Genomic DNA, 19,532 nt, shown 5'->3' with positions numbered 1-19,532 from the left:
GCCCTCCTACAGACCCCACGGCCCTGAGCCTCCGTGCAGGATGCAGCTCGCCCTCCCTGCCGCCAGCCATGCCAAACTGGACCACCCGCTCAAACTTTGTTTTCAGTACGGCTCGGCGGCTCTATACAGCACTGACCAACCAATTTTTGCAGACAAAACTTAAGAAAACCTCTTCCGTCCGTGCAAACATCTACCTTAGCTGTTGTGGACACAAAGGCGTTTTGTTTTCACAGTATACATCGTACAATAGCATTACACAGTTTAAGTCTGAAGCCAAAGCAGTACTTGCAGAGAGAGAGTTCCAGGAAAGGGCTTTTCTGGCAGTGTCCAAGCCCCGGACGTGTGCACACGGCCATCATTAAAACTAGACACTATAAAGAACAAGCCACACAAGGAAAATAACCAGCGGGGCAAACAGAGAAGAGGCTGTAGGAGTCCTAGGCTGAGACGCTGTAGTGCAGGCAAGGTTGTAATATTAACTGTAAGTCTCAGAGCAAATACTAAAGAGCGTGTAACAAGAAGGGCCCTAAGCTAGAGGGACCCCAGGACTGGTGGCAATGCACTAATTGCAGTCTTGGTTAAAGAGTACTGAAGTTCAGACACACATTCTCTGGAGCCCTGCTTCCCCTCTCTGCAATGCATTTCGCCCTCGAGAGCAAACTACTGTTCATCGGTGCAAAGGTACTTTTGGTTTGTTCAGTTCACAATGTATCCTCCAGCTGCTCCTTCTGCTTTTTCCTCTCTGCAAGCCATAGCTGGATCTTCTCTTTAAGTTCTGTGTTTGGTCTGATCTGGTCCATGGTGAGGGGACTCCGATTGAAAGGATCTGTCTGGTCACTGAGAAAGAAAGAGAATGTGTATGTCAAGGAGATTAAGGCTCTGCCAGGTCTGATAGAAACAAACATTATGCAACCAAGGAATTAGGACAGAGGCAGGCAAAACTCTTCCATTAAGCAAGTCACACATGCCTACAGGACACCAACGCCACTAGGTGCAAATAGCTGTTGGAGATTCAGAACAGCACACTTTAGGTATTACAACCATCTTATATGTTCACACTTTAAATTGCAGCAGTTCCCTACCTGAGGTCACGACCCAAATGAGGGTTGCAAGGGCAACGCCAGCAGCGCCACGCACAAAGGACATGCCACGCTGCATGCCAGAAGCTCCCCCACCCCGCCCCCAGCAGCAGGTTGCAGCCCAAAAAGGTTAGGAACTACTGCTCTAAAAATCAGGAGATCTCGCCAGTTTATCACCTCTGTATTTCCCTCCCACCCTGAAATGGCCACTTCCAAATACAGTATCACTAAGCTCCTAGACTCTGGACCAATCTTTGGAAATTCGGGAAAGGAGAAGAGTGGGTACGTATACATACTATGCCTAAAAGCCTGAAGGCAAAAGGCACTTATCAAACAAAATCAAGGCTTCAATGAGCAAGTAACCGCTCAGACCCAAGCAACCCTGTTTTGAGTACCTGAGCAGATGCCTAGCTATCGTTGATCTATCCACGGTGACTCGGGAAGATGGCAGGACCACAGGGTCAGACATTAAGGTGCTCATGATGGGATCCAAGAATTCATCACATGCATCTGCATACGTCTCCTCTTCTTGCTGTTGACGGTCTGCAAGAGACTGGTAGATACACGCACACCTTTTAACACAAGACCTTGTGACTCAGCTCCCCCTTCTCATCTACACAAGTCTGACACACTCAGCTGAACAGCACAAGGCAAAGTCCATGCACGTGCCTCCAGAGGTTCTATCGAACCTTTTAGGTTTGCACCCAGAGCTCAGATACCAGGATGGCTAACAAATCACAGGAACTCTAAACAAGTCCAGAACAAATGCTCACAGCTCTGTCATGCTCAAGGAACAAAACACCAACGTGGCTTCTCCAAGCTCTCACAGTCAAATGGTTCCATAATTGGCACAGTTATACAGCTGTTACTGCATCACCACGATGTAAGCCTATTCCTGGTTTCAGACCTGACAACTGTAGCAAGAGTGTATCTTGCCCCTGGGAAGAGATGGCTCAGCTTTCCTTTACGGTATAAAAGTCTCTGTGGCAAAAATGCGTCCAAGGCAACTGCAGCTTTTGGAGGACAGTATTGAGTTTAACACCCATTCTCTCTCTAACCACATGATATCTATGCACAAGCCAGCACGCTTCTTTGAGAAAAAGGACAAAGTTATCCTGGAAGAGCTGTAACTTGGTGCAATGCATTGGGATTCAAGTCCCCACTTCAGATACTCCTGGACAGATTTGCCTATCTATTCCCCCTCTCTCATTGGTAGCAATAAGCGTTTCATTTTTGTTTCAGTGGGCTCCTTCACTGTGATAGGTGTTTATCAGCAAATTTTGTGCTTTCTCCTTTAAAGTTACATAGGTGTGCTTAAAGACAGCCTGATGGGTGTGTTCAAGGACTTTTCTAAGGAAGTATCAACTGAGATCTGTGCTTTATGGAAGCATTCTTTCTGTGCATGGCTGAGTATAACAGGTGAAAGGAACCCCCAGAGCAACAGCATTACAGTAGCAGAGTGCTGCAGTAGCCTCTGGATGAAATAAAGGAGCCAAAGGCTTCCTCCTTTTCCCCCTTCCTGCTCACCTTTATCCGCTCAGCCAGGTTACTAAATGCCACTATCATGTTACCAGGCTTATTGATCTTCTTCAGGACTCTGACTGTCTGGGCAAAAAGGGTTGGCGAATAGGAGCGTCCATCCTTGGGCACCGTGGCACAGAAGTTCTCTTCATCACTGAACCGCGTTCGCAAAAAGAAAGAGACCATAAGTGCTTACATTTGCGAAAAGAGGCAGTCTGCCAGGCTGCAGAGCATCAGCCTACACAGCACATGCACTGCTGCTTCAGCAAAGCATGTGGCACATGGCAAGGGGAAGGAGGAGACACTTCACCCTCCCAGGTGAGCAGCAGCTTCTTCCCACTCTTTACCACGCTGGATTACAGACACAAACTACAGCTCCGTTGCTACTTACAGCGTTGTAGCTGCCCTGACCGGCATGGATGAGTTTTATCCCTGCGGTCTTTAAAGCCGTTATGAAACATGTTGTAAGCTAACAGGGCCAGACTGCAGCTTGGCCAGGGAAACTGTGACAGAACTCTGCTAGTCACGACCATGTCCACACAGCATTGTTATTCTCGGAATCCTATTCCCAGTGTGGATGGAGCTGTGCACATCACATAAAATCGGAGTGCTCCGACCAAATTTCCTAGAGATAAGCCTGCTAGAATTAATATACACACGCTTCCATGACTTGCAACCTCTCCTTAGAGCCTTGAGCATTTAATTGCTCAGATGAAGAGTGGTGACACTGACAATAAATTATAAAAACCACAAAGTGATTTCTGGCTGGACTGCACTGGCCACAGCGAGGCAAAAACCGGTAGCTACTCTGCAGTTCCCCTACAAAGCATCTCCTCTGCCACCCCAACCGTGCGAACCATTTGTACAAACAAGGGTCCTTCTTTCCCAGGACAGTTGTTGCTGCCTGGCTGCTCTGTCACATACCCCAGGTTTAGGTAGATGGTGCAGATGTCAGAGACCAGCTGCTGCGGTTTGAAGTCAAACTCGCTGAAATCCTTGACTTTGAGGGCTCCCATTTTAGGGCCAACAAGGTGCTGCAGGAAGTAGTTCAGCATAGAGATTATGCGCTCAGCAAGAAATGGATGCACAAACAGGGACTTAATTTCTGGGGAAAAAAGGAACGGATAAATGAAAACACCAGTTTCCTAAGTATCAGAGTAACTCAAGCCCTCCACACCAGCCCTTCAACTAGGCAGAGCTGCCCAGCCAACAGGATCTGCTGTCCTCACCGGATGTCAGGAAGGCCAAGGTTCCAATAGTTTCATTGGACATGATGTTGTGGAAGCGAGCCAGCTGACCGAACATCTGCAGGCTGGATTCCTTCTCATGGCGTGCCTCTTGGGACAGGTTGTCCCACTCTCCACGGTCCTTCTCTATCTGCTGAATTTTTATCTTACTCAGGTACTGCAATGAGACGGCATGGGGGTGGCAAGGGAGCAGGAGTCAGCATCATAAGGTTGAAATGCTTAGAATGGTTTTATCACTCTAGGATGGGAAATTATTCCATGCATTTGGTGGTCCCAAGTGGCAAAGTGCAAGTCATAAAACACTGAAAAAAGGCCCTCTTGTTAGCAGCATTAGCAGAGAAGCATCAATAAAAATCACAGAAGCTATACACTTCTTTTCTACCTTGAGAGTAGGCTGACGGCTTTGGCAGGGAGATCTGGGGAAAGCCAGAACTGCTAAGGCCTATGATGAATCAGAGTTAAGAGAGGCCACAAATGGATCATCTAGTCGAATCCCTGGTCCTTAAAATCATCCAATGGTCTCACTGTCCCCTCTTGAGAACTCCCAGTGAAGGAGATAGCACAGCCTCCCTGGGGAACATGCTCCAGTGCCCTATGGCTCTCCATCTCCCCTTAGCTCTCCCATTTCCCTAACTAAACACACTTATGCGGACGGAAGATGAACAGGATTGCCTGCCACTGATGCCTTCAGCCTGGCCTCTTTTACCAGCACCAATTTTATAAATAAACCAAAACCCAGAAAGAAGCTAGTTATCTATCAAAGTCAGCTGAAGCTCTGGGCTCTAGACGCATGAGAACTTAGTTTTCAGACCAGGCTTCTCCTTTGCCAGGTCATCAAAAGCTCATAAGACGTGGAGCAGGAGCTGATGCTGAAGGTTTCAAGGCAGCGGTGACAGATTGAAAAGTAAATTTAGTTCAACCCAACTCAGAGAAAGATCAACAACTGCTGGGGCCTCAGAAAGGAAAGGGGAAGACAGGGCTGACCAACCGGGAGGCGTGTGAAGGAGGACAGAGAAAACAGCAAAGCAGATCAGCCCGCGAGTTCATGGCTTGGAGTTATTCACGCATAACAGATAGCAGCATGGAAGCGGACACGTCTCTGCAGTAATGGACTTGGCCGCACTCTCAGTGCTGTACTGGACTCCACAGCAGAGTGCCAAACACCATCTGTTCTGCCTTGGTGCCATTCCCACAGGGAGGCATCCCGGAAAAGTGCCAGGAACTCATTCTCTCCAAGTGTACGCGGCCTTATATCTTAATAAACAAAACACCAAGCAGTCATTTAAACCACACGCAACACTGGGAAGGGACCGTAAGCATTGAAGCAGGTGGGTTGCAGTTCAGCTGCCAGTCTGATCTGAGAGTCCTCGGGCACTCGCTTCCACCACGGGCACTGCACAGCTCGTCAAACAAAGAGCCCTTTTTATAGTAGCAACAAGCAGCTTCAAGAACTGCTCTGAGAAAATAATCACACACTGGGGATAGAAGAGTTCAGCCGAGTCTGGTGCCTTGTAAACCCAAAGGACAAGACTGTCTGGAGACAAGAGCACCTCTGTTAGGATAGCAAAACATTTGCAAAAGGCTGGAGAGATTTGGTAATCAAAAACTGCAGAAGTCACTCAGGCTAGGGACTGTTCAGATAAGCAGCATGAAGACTTCCTCATAACTGTGCCAATGTACTTCAGTCCTGACCTGAAAAACTTTCCTTTGTTTTGGCTTCCCCTCTCTCAGCCCTCAAACAACCTATCCCATTCCTGGTCTGTAAGAGCTTTGGATGTTCTGCCTCTGGGCCCCAGCACAGTTCTGCCTCTGGCCATTGCAGCCTTGTGTCTCTCCTGGGCAAGTCTCAGTCCAGCTGATCCCCATCCCCTTGCCTGGGGAACACCTGAAGCAGATAGCCATCATCAGGAATGAGGACAAGCTTTTTTTTTTTTAAACTCATGATCTGGACCTAGCATCTTCCTCAGGTAACTTAAACACAGAAGCTGTGCCTGCTTCCTGGCCCTGGCCAGCGCGCTTTCTCCACCTACCTGTATGGCTTCATCCAAGAGGAAAATGGCATCGTTCATGAGCAGGTTAAGGAAACGCAGGAAGAGAGGGGGGTTCATGGCCTCCAGGTTTTCTGAAGCATAGTCAGCCAGAGCCTACAAATCACACAAAAATGACACGTTAATGCTCTGCTACAGCTTAGACCTAGTGTTGCATTTTAACAACAAAACTCTATAAACAAAAAAGAATCACTGACACATGCTACTGAAAGTGTCCTTTGCCTTACCTTTATGCTTTGCCGGTACGAATCTGTCCCCCACATGTACTTGAGGATAGGATACATGGGTCGACGATAGTTAAACTTCTGCTCAAACTGATGCGGATCCCCTGAACATGAGCAAGCAGGAAATGAGGTTTCAGCTCAGCAGTAGGCACAGGCACTCCGCACGTAACCTTGTTCAAAGTTCCCAGCAAGTACTGTGTTGGGGGTCAGCTACACACGTGCTCGTTGCATTGCAAAAAACTCAAAAGCTCACTTTCCTGTGCCCCCTGCCCAAAGCACAGCTCTCACAGCAGGCACCTCTAATAAAAGGCAACAGGAATGCTGCTTTCAAAAATAAACTTGCCCTTCCTGCCAGACTCCTTGTTACCAGAGCTCTCCTTGCTATGCAGCAACAGGACTGTATGCCTGGGGGTTCTGGCATGCAGAAGCTCTACATGAATTCAGAGAATTCTACCCAACTAGGACCACCGATTTGCACTACGCAACACTCAGGGCCCCCAGCTTGGCTCAGTCTGGGAAAGATGATGGGACCCAGGCAATATCAGAGGCCCTTCAGCTTTTAATTTAAAAGAGAGAGAAGATAATTGTCCTAACTCTCAGGCCTTTTTCCTGCACAGGAACAGGCATGAGACCAATAACTGCTTTTCAGAGGTAAAACTAGTAAAAACAGAATCCATAGAGTTGGTATCAGTCACCATGTCCATGTATGCAAAGGCTAAAAGGATCACAGTAAGTTCTCTTTGTCTGTTTTGTTTCATTGTCAGAGAGGTTTTTGCTCCATTGTCCCTCGAAACAAGCATCCCAGTTAATAGCAGCATCTTGGGACTTCGCTCTATTTGCATCGCTGAAACCATTTCCATGGCAGAGACTTGCTACGCTACAGGCAGTGAATGTGTCCTCAAGCCACAGGGCTAAAGCACACAGGTCTAATTCCAAATAGCTTAAGCCTGTCGCAGCAACGGTGTTCCTTAACTTGACTGTGAGCTGAATTACTGGTTGCACTGCAAACAGTGCTGACGCAGTCTACTGAGCAGCTCAATATTCTTGTGATGGGGACTCAAAAGACAATCAAGGGTAATGCCAGTTTATTTAACTGGTGTGCCTGGCCCAGCCAAATGGCATGAGCACCTGGGGACGGGAGAAAGCAGGGCCTCAAGACAAATGTGTCTGAGAGGAGACTCTGCAGGGGTGAAAAACAATGGAAGGCCCGAGGACTGAATTGTGCTGGTGCTTCCCCACCGACCTGACTCCTCTTGTGCTCCGAGGCTTCAAGCACACTCCTGCTGAAGCCCACGGGGACTGCCATGGAAGCAGGATAGGTCCTGTAGGAGAGACAGGAACTGGCGGACAAACCTAGGTGGACCGTGACAGGCAGCCCACCAGAGCACCTATGTTCCACACGTTTCAGCGTGGCATGACAAAGAAATCTGAAGGAGCAGCATTTTTGTTAACGTGTTAACCAGTCTTTAGACCAAAGCATCTCCTAAACCCAAGAGAGATCTTACAGATGCTTCTCAGGGTTAGAAGAAACCTTCTTCTCCTTCCCTGTTTACCTGTAAATTCAATATCCACAAAAACCTTGATAAGTGCCTCAGCAAGGTGGGCAGCATGATAGTAAGAGCAGAACACTCGCTTCCGATGGAACACGCTGGAGACAAGGGGGTTTTGTGTCTGATCTAAGTGAGGCATCACTGCTTCCAACACCTCGGCCAGCTTGGCTCGCAAGTGAGGGTTCTTCATCCTGAAAAAGAGCAATAGGCCCGATGTGGAAGCCTCTCTGACCAAAGAAAACCCACCCACACGGTCAGGACTGGCTAACTGCATTATTACTGTTGTTCATGCTCCCGGCTTACAGCACCTGAGCTAGCACGTAGACTCTGAGCGAGAAGCCTCGTCGTTGAGTACCTGCTGCTTCCACCGACTCAAACTGAAATTGCATGTATTTATTTCTGAAAAATCTGTCTGCAAGAGCCCTGCCTTGAGTCATAATGCTCTTTACCCACAGCTGAATGGCACCAAGGTGCAAACTTACTTCTTGTCTTTTAAAGAAATGTCAAATACAACTTGTTTCCAACTCCTATAAGCCCTTTGGCCCCATCTCGTTGTTCCCCAGCACTCCCTTACAAGGGCTTTCAAAAGGAACTTTTGGGCCACAGCTCAAGAACCAAAAGTAGTGCTCACTACAACCAGATTCCACTGCACATATACAGCACTTCTTGCTTAAAGCATCACAGTAGGCTGGTAGAAAAAGAGGGACACTATTTTTGTGCACTTTTCAAGCAGATACAGATCTCATCTGTTCCACACAGGTACACTGCCGTTTCTGCAGTGGTGACCAAGCAGGCTCCCCTCTTCATCCCCCAACACTCTTCCTTGCAACAGGAAATCCCATGACAATTCCTGTCTTATCACAGCTATTAAAACATGGTGGTAACCGTTAATTTTTAAGACGGCATTTCAGCTTCCTTCTGCCGGGGGGCTACAAAATAGACCACTGAACAACATCTATTGGAATTGCAATTTTAAGGCATTCCAGCGTTACTCCAAAAGCATTAAACATCCAAATCTTACTGATTCCTCGCTCCCCGCCCGCAATAATTTGGCCTTAACGAGGAACTAGCTACAGAATTCCCACTTGTGCGTTGCATGAAGTCTACCTTCTCTGGGGCAAAGTCCATTGCCTATTATATGCCTCCTGTGTGTGGCATTCTTGGCTACCCCCCGCTGGATCAGCTGAGTTATGAATGTTTAAATCAAACCTCAAGACACCTCTGATGGAGAAACAAACAAGCAAAACATCTCTAAATGCTTTAGAGATGTGCGCACAAAGCCGGAATCATATTTACCTCTCTACATCACCCATGAAAACTGTAACAAAGTGAAGGACATGTTCCAGGGAATCAGCAGAAGTCTCCAAAATATCATCAGCAAAACGCCGCAAGAAAATGAAGAAGTCACCCAAATTATCAGCAAAGAATTCTGTGAACAGAAGCCATGCAAATTAGCACCTTCTCAGGAAGTTTCTCCAGTTCTTGTTTTTTATCCTTCCCTGTAAGATTACTCCCAAGTGCTTCAAACGGTGATTAAAAGTAACATGACTGTTTAATGCTAGTGCCAGCATTGCCTCTAGCACATCCTATTCTTAGACCTAACAGCTTGCATTTATATAGAAGTACAACCCTGAAGGATCCTCACACTAATTTAATTTACCCTAAACTGGATTCACTGCACCTTGTCACAGAAATGAAATCACCTGTGGGTTAAAACATGGCAACTGTCTGACGGCGTATAATATCACCAAACACCATAACAAAAGTAAAGTAAAATTCACATCCAAACCCAGAGAAACTGTAGACAGGCAGCGTAACCACCCAAGCTGGAATCTGGCAAGGCTCTGCGCTGAGATTTTCAAACACCACACGATATCGAGATGGTGTCATCCGACAGGCAGTTCTTTAGGGGGTACAGCAGCCCCTATCCAAGTGTACTGGTTTGGCAGGGACACAGAAAAATGCCCCTACTGAATCACCAACACCCAAGGACACAAAGGATTTCCTTGACCCGTTCCTGTGTCAGCACTCATCTGGTCCGAACTCTTGCTTAGCTCATCTGTTATGTTGAGAGTCAGAAAATTATGCTCTCTCATATGGTTATGCTTTTGCAGTCTTAGGGCACTACTTCGTACTATTTCTGCATAGATTCTACCGCTCTGGCTGTATGAAGCGCAGGTGCTTTGCAACCCTTTAGGTAACAGCACATAGATCTGCAGTAATTATACAATATAAAGGATAAAGCTTAAAATTTATTTTAGGATGAGAAACTGATCTCGAGTGCTTATGGCCTTGTCCCTTCAAAGATATGCCTACCTTAACAGAAACATTGATCCTAAGCAACACATTTACCTGGTACATAAGCCAATGCACTGCGTTCCACCCCCGGCAACGGGAATGTCAGGTCTACTGGCTCAGTCCCTTGGTTTCCTACAGCCAGCTGGACCAAGAGAACTGCCATGGACACCTGCAAATTCAGGCAGTTCTGCAGCATCTGTGGCTCTGTCATAGCTGTTTTGGTGGAGAGATAGATGGTCATCAGACGTTCAAACTGCTCCCGGAGACTGTCAGCTGCAGGGCTGGAAGTTTGCTGAGCCTCTCGCCAGGCCAGCTGCAGGCGGTGAAGGCTTTGGTTTATCTTTACCATCTGGTCATGCAGCCTGCCCAATGAGGAAGGAGACAAGTACATCAGAGGGGCTGAAAACAGGTTTAGCACAGACTGTCCACACAATTCAGGTATTAGCATCCACTTCCATCCTGCTCATAAACTTGGGCAGCTGACCAAAGCAGCTGACAGGGCAGAGAAAAGCAAGACACAGAATAAGCAGAAGGGAGGCTGTGACTGAATGTTATCTGAGCCCACACCGTCCTCCATCCCCCCCATGAATAATCCCTTTGACAGTCAGCAGACTGACACCTTATGAAAATACTGCAGTGAGGTCCTGGGAAGGGAGCAAAGCTAGATGAAGAATCCTTTACAAAATTGTGCAAAATGAAAAACCAGGTGACTCCCCTCCCCCAACCACTAACTGCTTAGGATGCACATAGCACAGTAGTATAGAGGGCTGGCTTATCTAAATCCTGTTAGAGTACCCAGGTCAGCGGTTCTGCATGCGACACAGAAGTGTCTGTTAAGTGACATTTCCAGTTTCCCAGCAACAAGGCACTTGCATAACTTTTTCATCAATTTCTCTATTTAGATAATAAACCAAGCAGAAGGTGACTATGCCTGGATCAGTTGTGACCTCACAGTATCCAGGCAACCGTTTTGCAGTGGGAGGCAAGGGAATGTCATGCTTTAATGTCCAGCAGATGACTTCCTGAGAAAAGCAGCCGGCTGCCTTTTCATTCTGCAAAAAATAAAACCCACCGACTGTGACAGTTCAGACATTTTACAGTGCGTGTATGTATCCAGTCACAGAGCAGCACTCGTCAGCCCAGGGGCAGGAGGAGGACACAGGGCTGTTCTCTTTGAGAAAAGATCAGCAGCTGAATGATCAAAGCTGACCCAGAAGTCCAGCTATTCAGCAGGCTCCAGGAAACGTTTGGTTCATGGGACTGTTGGCTTTCATTGTGGGCACAAATGAAATAACGCCCTTGCTGAAATTTCATCTTCAGCCTAGAGCTCAAGTATCACAAGCAGAGTCAGACAGACATAATGAACAGTGCTGGACCACTCAGGTACTGAGGGATGGTTCGATATCCCTGACCACTGAACCTTTTTCTAACAGTAAATGGAGGTGGAATGGCATTGGATGCAACCCCTCCATTATTATTTTAGCTTCTCTCTCACTTGGGAATGCTGGACATTATCTCAGCCTTCTGCACGCTGCACAAACCTATCTGCGATGTGTCTGAAGAGACAAAGTTCTGTCTGACCCCTTATCTCATGTCAGCTCTTCACAGTGACTTTGAACTGGACTCCCCAAGCTCACAGAGGAACTACCTGTGAAGTCCTAGGTGGAGGGTGTACTGTGTCAGGACTAGATTCTCTGTCACCAGATTGTAGCTGTGGGCAAACTCTGGTTCCTGCTCTGTCACCGCTGGGATGAAACAGGTTTCTTTTTCCAAACCTAAAAGCAAGTTAAAAGCAACAGTGAATTAGGCCAAACGCCACTTGGTCTGGAAAGGGAGACTCGACACCACTGAAAAACGTTCAATGGCTCCCAGGAGATACTGAGCAACGCAAACTTCCCACAGCTTCTCCTTTGCTCCTGTCCCACTGCTCGTTGAATCTCTTGCTCCTCCTTTGAGTGAGCTAAGGTGTAGCGTTAGGGCAGAGGACACAAGAGCCCAAGTGGACTCGCTTGGTATGGTCTTAGCTCCCCCAGACTTCCTGCATACCTTTCATATGCACATTCTTACTCCTCCTCTCCTCTTCATTCAGCTCCTTCAGGGCACAGTAGGTAGGATTAAAAGTAAGAAGCTTGGGAGATTTGGGTTTGCAGAATGGCTGGCACAACTTTAGCAGGGCAGCACCCAGATTCAGAAAGAAGGCATCCGAGGCATACATCTGGAAGAAGATCTCTGGCATCTGGTTCGCCCAGATTTTTGTACGGCCGGCATTAGCATGGAGGCAATTTCCAAGCCAGGAGAGAATCCTGTGTTTTGTTTCTGGAGACAACTGCAACAGGTTCTTCAGCATCTGGTAGATCTTCTCATGGAACTGAGCCATGAACTGTTACAAGAAACAGTTTACAGTTGAAGTAGTCTTTGAAAAGCCCCCACTTTGCATAGTCAATCACTTTAAAACAGCATCTCTCTCCAAACATGGTCCGACTCCTAGCTCCCCCTCTGTTAAAGGCAGGATTGCTAAGAGAACCAAATAATTTGCTTTAGCCATAAGAAAACCTGGAACCTTTATTAGTTCCTTATCACAGAAAAACAGATGATGAACAGCACAATACTGAAGCTGACACCAAAAGGTGAGAGGGGCCCTTTAAGAAGCCTAACAAGGAGAGAAGCGATATAACCAACTGTTTCTGCGTGGAACAAAACCAAGCGTCTTTGCCGATTACTGAAAAGAAGGATGATCTTGGAGTGAGGGCACCTCTCTGGGAGTCAAGACAGCTGGGTTACGCTTCAGGCTCTGCCAGAGACTCTCTGGGGAACCTCTGTAACTCAGAGCTAAGGTCAGCAAGTCTTGCATTAAAATGGGTCACGTGCACTTCCACAGCACCTTTCAACTAACAGTTCTAAAGTGTTTTACCAGTATTAACAGCATTACGGCTCCTAACCCCTGGTTATGTAGTTAGCAACACTGTCATGCTACAGACTGCAACACAGCAACATGGCGTTTTCTGCTGCCACCCTTTCACAGGCTTCTGTTCCTTAGAAACATGAAGGCAGAGAGTCATGGGAAAGTGCTCCTGATAAACGTTAGCCCTACCTGATGGATGTTAGACTCTTGCACTTTAATCTCTTGTGGACTGGATCGTGATGGATTCAGAAAGTAACCATGATTCTCCACTACACCAGGGGTCTTTAGCAGGCAGGAGATGCTCAAGATGGCTCCTAGCAGGGTCTTCTGGTACATCTGTCCATTACTGGGGTCCTTTGGTTGAATGTAGTCTGCAAAAACCTAGAGAGACAGATGATGGATATGCTGCTGGTCCTTCAAGTCCTGCATTTAGAAAACCTGTTGATTTGGGAGATGTCATTGGGAATAAGAGGAGCAACTTGTTAGAAGCAGCAAAGGGAAATGCATTATTTCAACCGCCCTGTGGTTTTCCTCACAGAGGAGGCTATTTGGACAAAGGCATACAAAAATGTGCAAATCACTTTGGATGCAGCGTGTAGCCCACACATAAGCCCTTTGCAGGAATGCATGCGTCACACCGCACAATCCGCAGAGGATGTGCAGTCACCAGGGTGGAATGTAAGCCCAGAATACGTCCAAAGGAAAAACCATTAGCCACTGCACAGACAGGAAGCTATGTACTGGAACCACCAACTGAGCGTCATATTCTGTGGGTGCTTCGGTTGACAGGTTCAGCAAAGGTTGAGGGGCTGCAGAGAGCACAGCTCCTTGCGTTTCTCTGCAGTTGGTCTCTCTGGGTGAAGATGGAGCCATGTTATCGGGATACACAGAGGAAGCCTGTACTACTACTACTACTCCTCAGTTTCCCTGCAAGACTGGGAGCAAGCAGCTCTTACAGCACCAATTCACACTTACCTTTGCTATATCTTTTTGCCTTGTGAAATAGAGGAGCATATCCAGGTAAGTGTATAGTAGGATCTGGCAAAGATCTAGGTCTCTGATTCTACCCAGTAAGATATCAAACACAGGAATCATGACCTCCCCAAACGTCCGTACTTCCTCATCCATCGTCAAGGCTTCTATCACCTCCTCCAGAAACTCAGTCATGTTTTCAAAGTCTGACAGGTGTAGTAAACAATAGGGCAAGGGAACAGAAATACACCACATAAACAGAGATGTTTAAAGTAGCTTGGAAGACTGCATGAGTTGCTCATATTTCAGTAAGTCCATATCTAGAAACTCTGGAGATGCTGGCTGCCTAGGGACAATTACATTAAGAAGGGACAATTCCAAAGAAGAGTTGGCCAGGGATTTTCTGACGCACTATTTAAACCTGAGGCCCGCATGCTTTTGGTAAACATCCTAACTGCTGGGCATCAGCTCTTCTAGACAGATCGCTGGGTTTTCTCCCACAAAAATTTAAAAGGTCTTGACTGTGACCAAGTTAGGCATAGGAATTTTTTTTTTTTTTTTTAAACTTTCAAAATGTTTTTTTTCAAGCTGGGAAAAGTCACTTCCCATCCATTTCTACTCCAGGCATTAGAGCCAGCTACTCTCACCAAGTACAGGAGATGTCTCCATACCACCATCCTCTGCCCCAACAGACGTATAGGTGCGTCTTCAGGACAAAACCTCAGGGCAGGGGGTCAGACTCGATGACCTACTGGGGTCCCTTCCAACCCCACCATCTATGAAAAACAAGCTGAAGGCACCCAAGTTTCTCCTCAAATTTTTTTTGGAACAGCAACAGCATGAGACTGCAGAGGGCAGCAACTAGCCCATCAGCAGAAGCAGGGGTAGCTACAAACTTACCAGCCCCTCTCAGTGCTTCCAGCATCAGGTCCACCAGCTGCTCATACACATTCTGGTTGACATAGATCTCTGGGGTGAGAAGAACAGTTCGAGTGTTTGATACAGTCAGATCCCTGCAGCGAATTGCAAAGGGCAGCAAATTCTCTGGCACTTTGGTTATCTGCATAGGAAGAGACATCAACGCAGAGGAGAATAACACCCTCTGGTGCACACTGCGAGTCAGTGGCACCAGGGCTTGGTGAACAGTCTTCCTACCTGTTCAGCACGGGTCAGAAAGCTGGCAGAACATAATGCCACTGCCCCTTTTAGGAGCTGCCTACTTACCTCTTCCTTTGCTCTCTGGAAGCAGGCATACAGGTAACGCAGAATCTGCTTCTCTCCTGCATCTCTGTCTGCTGAAAGATTCTGCGTGCTGGCAGAGGTCATGTAAATCAGGTGATTTCCTGGCTCTTGGAGCAACAAGCGGGTGAACAGGGCCTAGGCACATAGTTAGAAATGCACTGAAAACCGTACACCCCTGGTGGACTTGAAGTCACCAAACAGATACAGCCCCCATCACCCTAATGCACCTGATTCCTGCCCACAATTCTTTCCCTCCCTGCTGAGAAATTCCGGGAGCCAAGCGCTAGGTATCTTCACCAAGATGAACGCAGCTCCCTTGAGAGGGAGTCTGATAGTGGACAGTGGGAGGGCCAGATATTAGCACTAAGCATGGTCTACTGTTAGAAAGGTGTTCTTACCCTTCAGGATGGGGACACAGCAAATTAAAGTTAGAACAGAAGAGACCTTTGGCTCGCTTCACCATATTCATCTGTACCATCCCCTGCCACCAGCTACACTGACAAGATTTCTACAGCCAATAGGGTGAGCCCCACATGACCCAACCCAGTGATTTCCAGTGAGGGTGCCACAGCACCCCAGGGTGCCTGGAGATCTTTGCAAGGGTGCCATGGAGTGCAACGCCACGTTAGCACTATGTGGCGTGCGAACACGCTTTGCAAGGTCACCCCTGAGTTTTCAAATAGGAATCCACCGTGTTAAAAACATTCTGGCCCCGTGCAGTGTCAATTCTGCTCTGCTATTTTTCTGTAGTCAAAAAACAAGTGGAAACTAAGAGCTGGCATTTTCCGTGAGCTGGCTCGAGTCTAACAAGGTTGAGAGCCAGTGAACCAACCACACAGTCTCCCCAAAGCTCTCAAGGAGGAGGTCATTTCCAGTCCAGGTATCACATGCACATACCACTAGTGACCAGCTATGCAAGTAAGGATAAACTCTGATATACTGCACAAGGAGCAAAGTTATTGTTGCTGTTTCAGTTACTGTTTCTTGACTCTGGCTCCTGTTCCCTTGTGCTCGCAATAAAGGAAACCAGTTCCCTCAAGGTTCAGTACATTAGTGAAAGCTGCAACCGGGATCAGAATGCCACCGTTCCCATTTGATAAGCAGACGTTTATGCCCAAACCCACAGTACTATCCCTGGACACAAGGTGCGTTGTGAGCTTTCTGGTACCACTGCCTGCCCAACCAGATTACTAAAAAGCCTATCATTATTCCAATTAAAAAAAAAAGCACTGAGCATGCTGTTTTTTCAGCAGCATACATCTGGATTAAATCTTTGTCTTGCAGCATTCGTATTTTATGCAGAGCTCTTCTTTAAATGGAGATTATTAAATTATTTGAGGTTGGGGTTTTGAGACTGTTTTTCATTGGGCACTGAGTATATTCATTACATTGTCCATGGTTCTGCACTGTCAACACCAGCCTGAACAAGACAAATAGATCCACACATGGTAGTACCTGCTCAACATTTTCCATGTCCAGCCAGTCTTGTTCATCCAGATCCGCAGCCATTTCCTCCAAGTACACACAGCGGGCTGGAATTCCATTGCCACTCTTCAGACTGGGGTCACCTACGGAAAGCCAAACTTCCTTCAACCAACCAAAATACCACGGAAATATGCCGAAGACAGTGAAAGCTGCTCTAAGGATCCTGATTGCTCACAGCAGATAGCTCTCTAGAGTAATGACCAACAAGTACCCTCCCTACCACACTGCTTCCAGTATATCTTTACACCTCCAGCAAAACCTGTCTTTTCCAGGCAAGTCATTTTTGCACAACTGTTTAAAACAGGTTTCACTCTAAACACACAATATATTAGTTATCTTCTAAAGAACACATAAAAAAAACCATAACCGCTGTACACACTTGTAATCACACAGATGAACAAAGCGAAACTCTACCATAAGAATCAGTATGGGCAAAATCCACTGGAACTGCTATATCCCAATGTTTGCTACATCCAAATCTGCTGGACAGCAAGTCTCACAATTCACCGCCATATATTGGAGCAAGAGCTTTGCTTTTCAAGAACAAAGTGAGCTCTACCAGGCAATTTATTGCCATGTGGGTCCCTCAATTTATAGTTGGCTCTAATGAGCACCACCACGGTTTCCACCTGCAGCCACAGTACCCTCAGAAAGGTATACTATTCTCTTCTGCCTTACGAAAGGTCAAATTAATCATTCCAATGATCAAGTGAATCTCTTCCCATCTGATCCTTTCAGCTGAACTTCCACTCATCATTGCAAGTGAGGGACAAACAAAAGCACCCACCGTGGCTTTAGGAAAGCAGGATCTGAATGATGAATCAGCAGCATTGTCATGCCGAGGGGGAACAACCCACACTCCGGCCCGTCACTTCACATTCTTCAGACACCCAAGCGCATGAGAAATGAATGTCAGGTTACCGACTTTTTGGGCAGGGCTGCGCCTCCTTCATGTGCACGCTGTTGATAGCATAATGGGGCCCTGGCAGATGCTTGGGAGCACCTGGGATGAAGCTAACAGCAACCATACTGAGAAAAGCAGCACAGGACACACGCACCAGACTGCAGGAGTTTGCACAGGGTCATGCTTCTCGCCTGCCGGCAGACTGCCTACAGTGCACACCCGAGCCTAACTGCTTGTGACACTGGTCTGCCGCGCTAGCCAAACGAAGCTCGTCAGCCTGGGATTCCCATACATACAAAAGACTTCACTGAATCCCCACTCACTGTTGTCAAGAGTGATGAGAAAGATCCTCTGGATCATGTGATTGATGTTGAGCTGTTCACACAGCTCCCGATGGGAGCGGAAGGAGCGGCTGATCTCGGCCACAGAGTAGTCGCAGTCGTCCAGACTCTCAGACACGCTGTTATCCGAGTCATCTTGGCTGATTGACGTTTCATCTGTTGCAAAAGAGAAGCTTGTAAACAAACGTTGTGGTCTCGGTCCCAGGTAAAAAGCTAATCCTGTAAAGCAGCGGCGAGGCTTTCAATTCACTGGGATGGAAGGTGCTGACACGGGAGCATTACTGACAGCACGCTCGAGACTACTCCCGATCCGTGTCTCCATCGATATCAAACTACACTCGAGCTTACACTTCTATATGAGAAATCATGCTGCAGACGTCGTGGATTAACATTTGCTATTTGGCAGGCACTGAAAACATGCAATGACACTACCAGTCAAGAAAGACTCCTGGCTCTTACGTCCACGTGAGTTCACACTTTTCGTTGTTCCCCCATCTGCAGTCAGTCCCGACCCTCCCCAGAGCACGCCCAAGCCAGGGCCCGATAAACCTTGTGGACGTGTCTTTAGGAAAGAGCCAGTTCCCCTTCTTACCGGGGAGCTGCCTCAGCTGCTGCTTCTGGATTGCAGCAAACTGCTTGGCATCTGCTAGAGAGCTGAAGAGGGCCGCAAAGGGGTTACTTGAGATGCTGTTGTTATTCTCCTGGTCTGTCATTTCACTTTCCAGCGTGCTCCATGCAGATCTGGGGAGAGGGGCTGAAGAAAGGACAGGTATAAGAACAGTAACACAGGTGTTGGCCACAACAGTTGGAAGCTGTGCTGTTTTAGAAAAAAAGGCAGAGTCCTTGAAAGGAGGATTGTTTTTGTAAGGAGGAATGCAAGACTGAAAACAGTTTAGTTATAATCCCCCAAAACGCACGACTTCTACGAGAACAATGCCTGCGCGACCGTCAGCACGTCCCTGCTCGTTGCCTCGATGGACGTCGGCCAGCCCTAGCACCGCTCGTTAAACCGGTCAAAACAAGGGGCTCATAACCGGGGCCGTGAGGGGACGGCGCCCGCTTTCCCGACGGGCCGGCGGCTGCTGGCCGGGGGGCGGTAGCCCGTCAGGAAACCAGCGGGTCTCGCTCTCGCCCTCGCCCTGCAGCTCGCGCTCGCTCGCGGACGGGCCCGGGCCCGGGGCCGGGCTCCCCCGGGCTGCCGGGCAGCCACAGCCAACGCCTCGGCGGGGCCAGCCCGTCATGACAAAGCTCGGCGGACGGGCCGAGGGCAGCCAGTGCCCGCACAGCGCCGAGGCCAAACCGGGCCCGCCGACACTTGCGGGGAGACAAACCCCCCGCGCTTACCCGGGCCCAGACGCGGCCGCTTCCGACCTCGCCCGCCGCTGACGTCACCGCCGCGCCCGTTCCGTCATCGCCCGGCGACAGGGGGGCGGGGCTCCCGCGGTGCAGCCCTTGGCGTCGCCTGGCGCACGTGCGGCGGCGCTGGAAGCCCGGGCGCGCCCGCGGCCCCGCCCTGCCCCGCCCCCGCGGGCCAGCTGCCCACGGATACCCGTCGCCCGCATCGTGTGTCCCGCGGGTGGGAGTCCCGGCGCGCGGGCTCCTGACTGACCGACCGACCGGCGGTGCGGTCGCGTGCCCCGGCTCCCCTTGCAGCCGCGGCGCGCGGGTGCGCCAGTCCTTGCCCGCGGTTCAGGGCCGCGTTTGCCCCGCCCCGCCCCG

The 19,532-nt window shown here is 48.5% G+C and overlaps 1 protein-coding gene across 1 annotated transcript; it reads right to left on the bottom strand.

The window, feature by feature from the left end:
* Positions 1–177: 177 nt before the first annotated feature.
* On the bottom strand, positions 178–19,524 carry UBE4A (ubiquitination factor E4A). The gene is made up of 20 exons (XM_090026902.1): positions 19,158–19,524; positions 18,406–18,567; positions 17,796–17,969; positions 16,539–16,651; positions 15,066–15,218; positions 14,742–14,901; positions 13,845–14,047; positions 13,059–13,250; positions 12,014–12,347; positions 11,616–11,742; positions 10,022–10,329; positions 8,966–9,098; positions 7,673–7,860; positions 6,123–6,223; positions 5,878–5,991; positions 3,830–4,004; positions 3,525–3,705; positions 2,607–2,754; positions 1,475–1,632; positions 178–837 (listed from the first exon to the last, which is right to left on the bottom strand). The coding sequence occupies exons 2-20, from the start codon at positions 18,524–18,526 to the stop codon at positions 702–704; spliced, it is 3,219 nt and encodes a 1,072-aa protein (XP_089883028.1). The 5' UTR covers positions 18,527–18,567; positions 19,158–19,524; the 3' UTR covers positions 178–701.
* Between the last annotated feature and the right edge of the window lie 8 nt (positions 19,525–19,532).

This window comes from Crocodylus siamensis, chromosome 14 (genome assembly GCF_052110815.1).
Source record: "Crocodylus siamensis isolate JL-2025a chromosome 14, ASM5211081v1, whole genome shotgun sequence".
In the NCBI taxonomy this organism is placed as follows: Eukaryota; Metazoa; Chordata; order Crocodylia; family Crocodylidae; genus Crocodylus; species Crocodylus siamensis.
The sequence above is the reverse complement of the archived record's forward strand: the minus strand, read 5'-3'. Positions and strand labels throughout refer to the sequence as shown.

What these genes read in the sequence shown, in the direction of transcription:
- UBE4A (XM_090026902.1), bottom strand. Translation starts at nt 18,526, where the DNA reads ATGACAGACCAGGAGAATAACAACAGCATCTCAAGTAACCCCTTTGCG. An exon ending in GGAAGCACTGAGAGGGGCTG is followed by an intron (nt 14,048 to 14,741) that starts GTAAGTTTGTAG and finishes TACACCTGTCAG; the next exon opens with ACTTTGAAAACATGACTGAG. An exon ending in TTCATGGGTGATGTAGAGAG is followed by an intron (nt 7,861 to 8,965) that starts GTAAATATGATT and finishes GCTCTTTTTCAG; the next exon opens with GATGAAGAACCCTCACTTGC.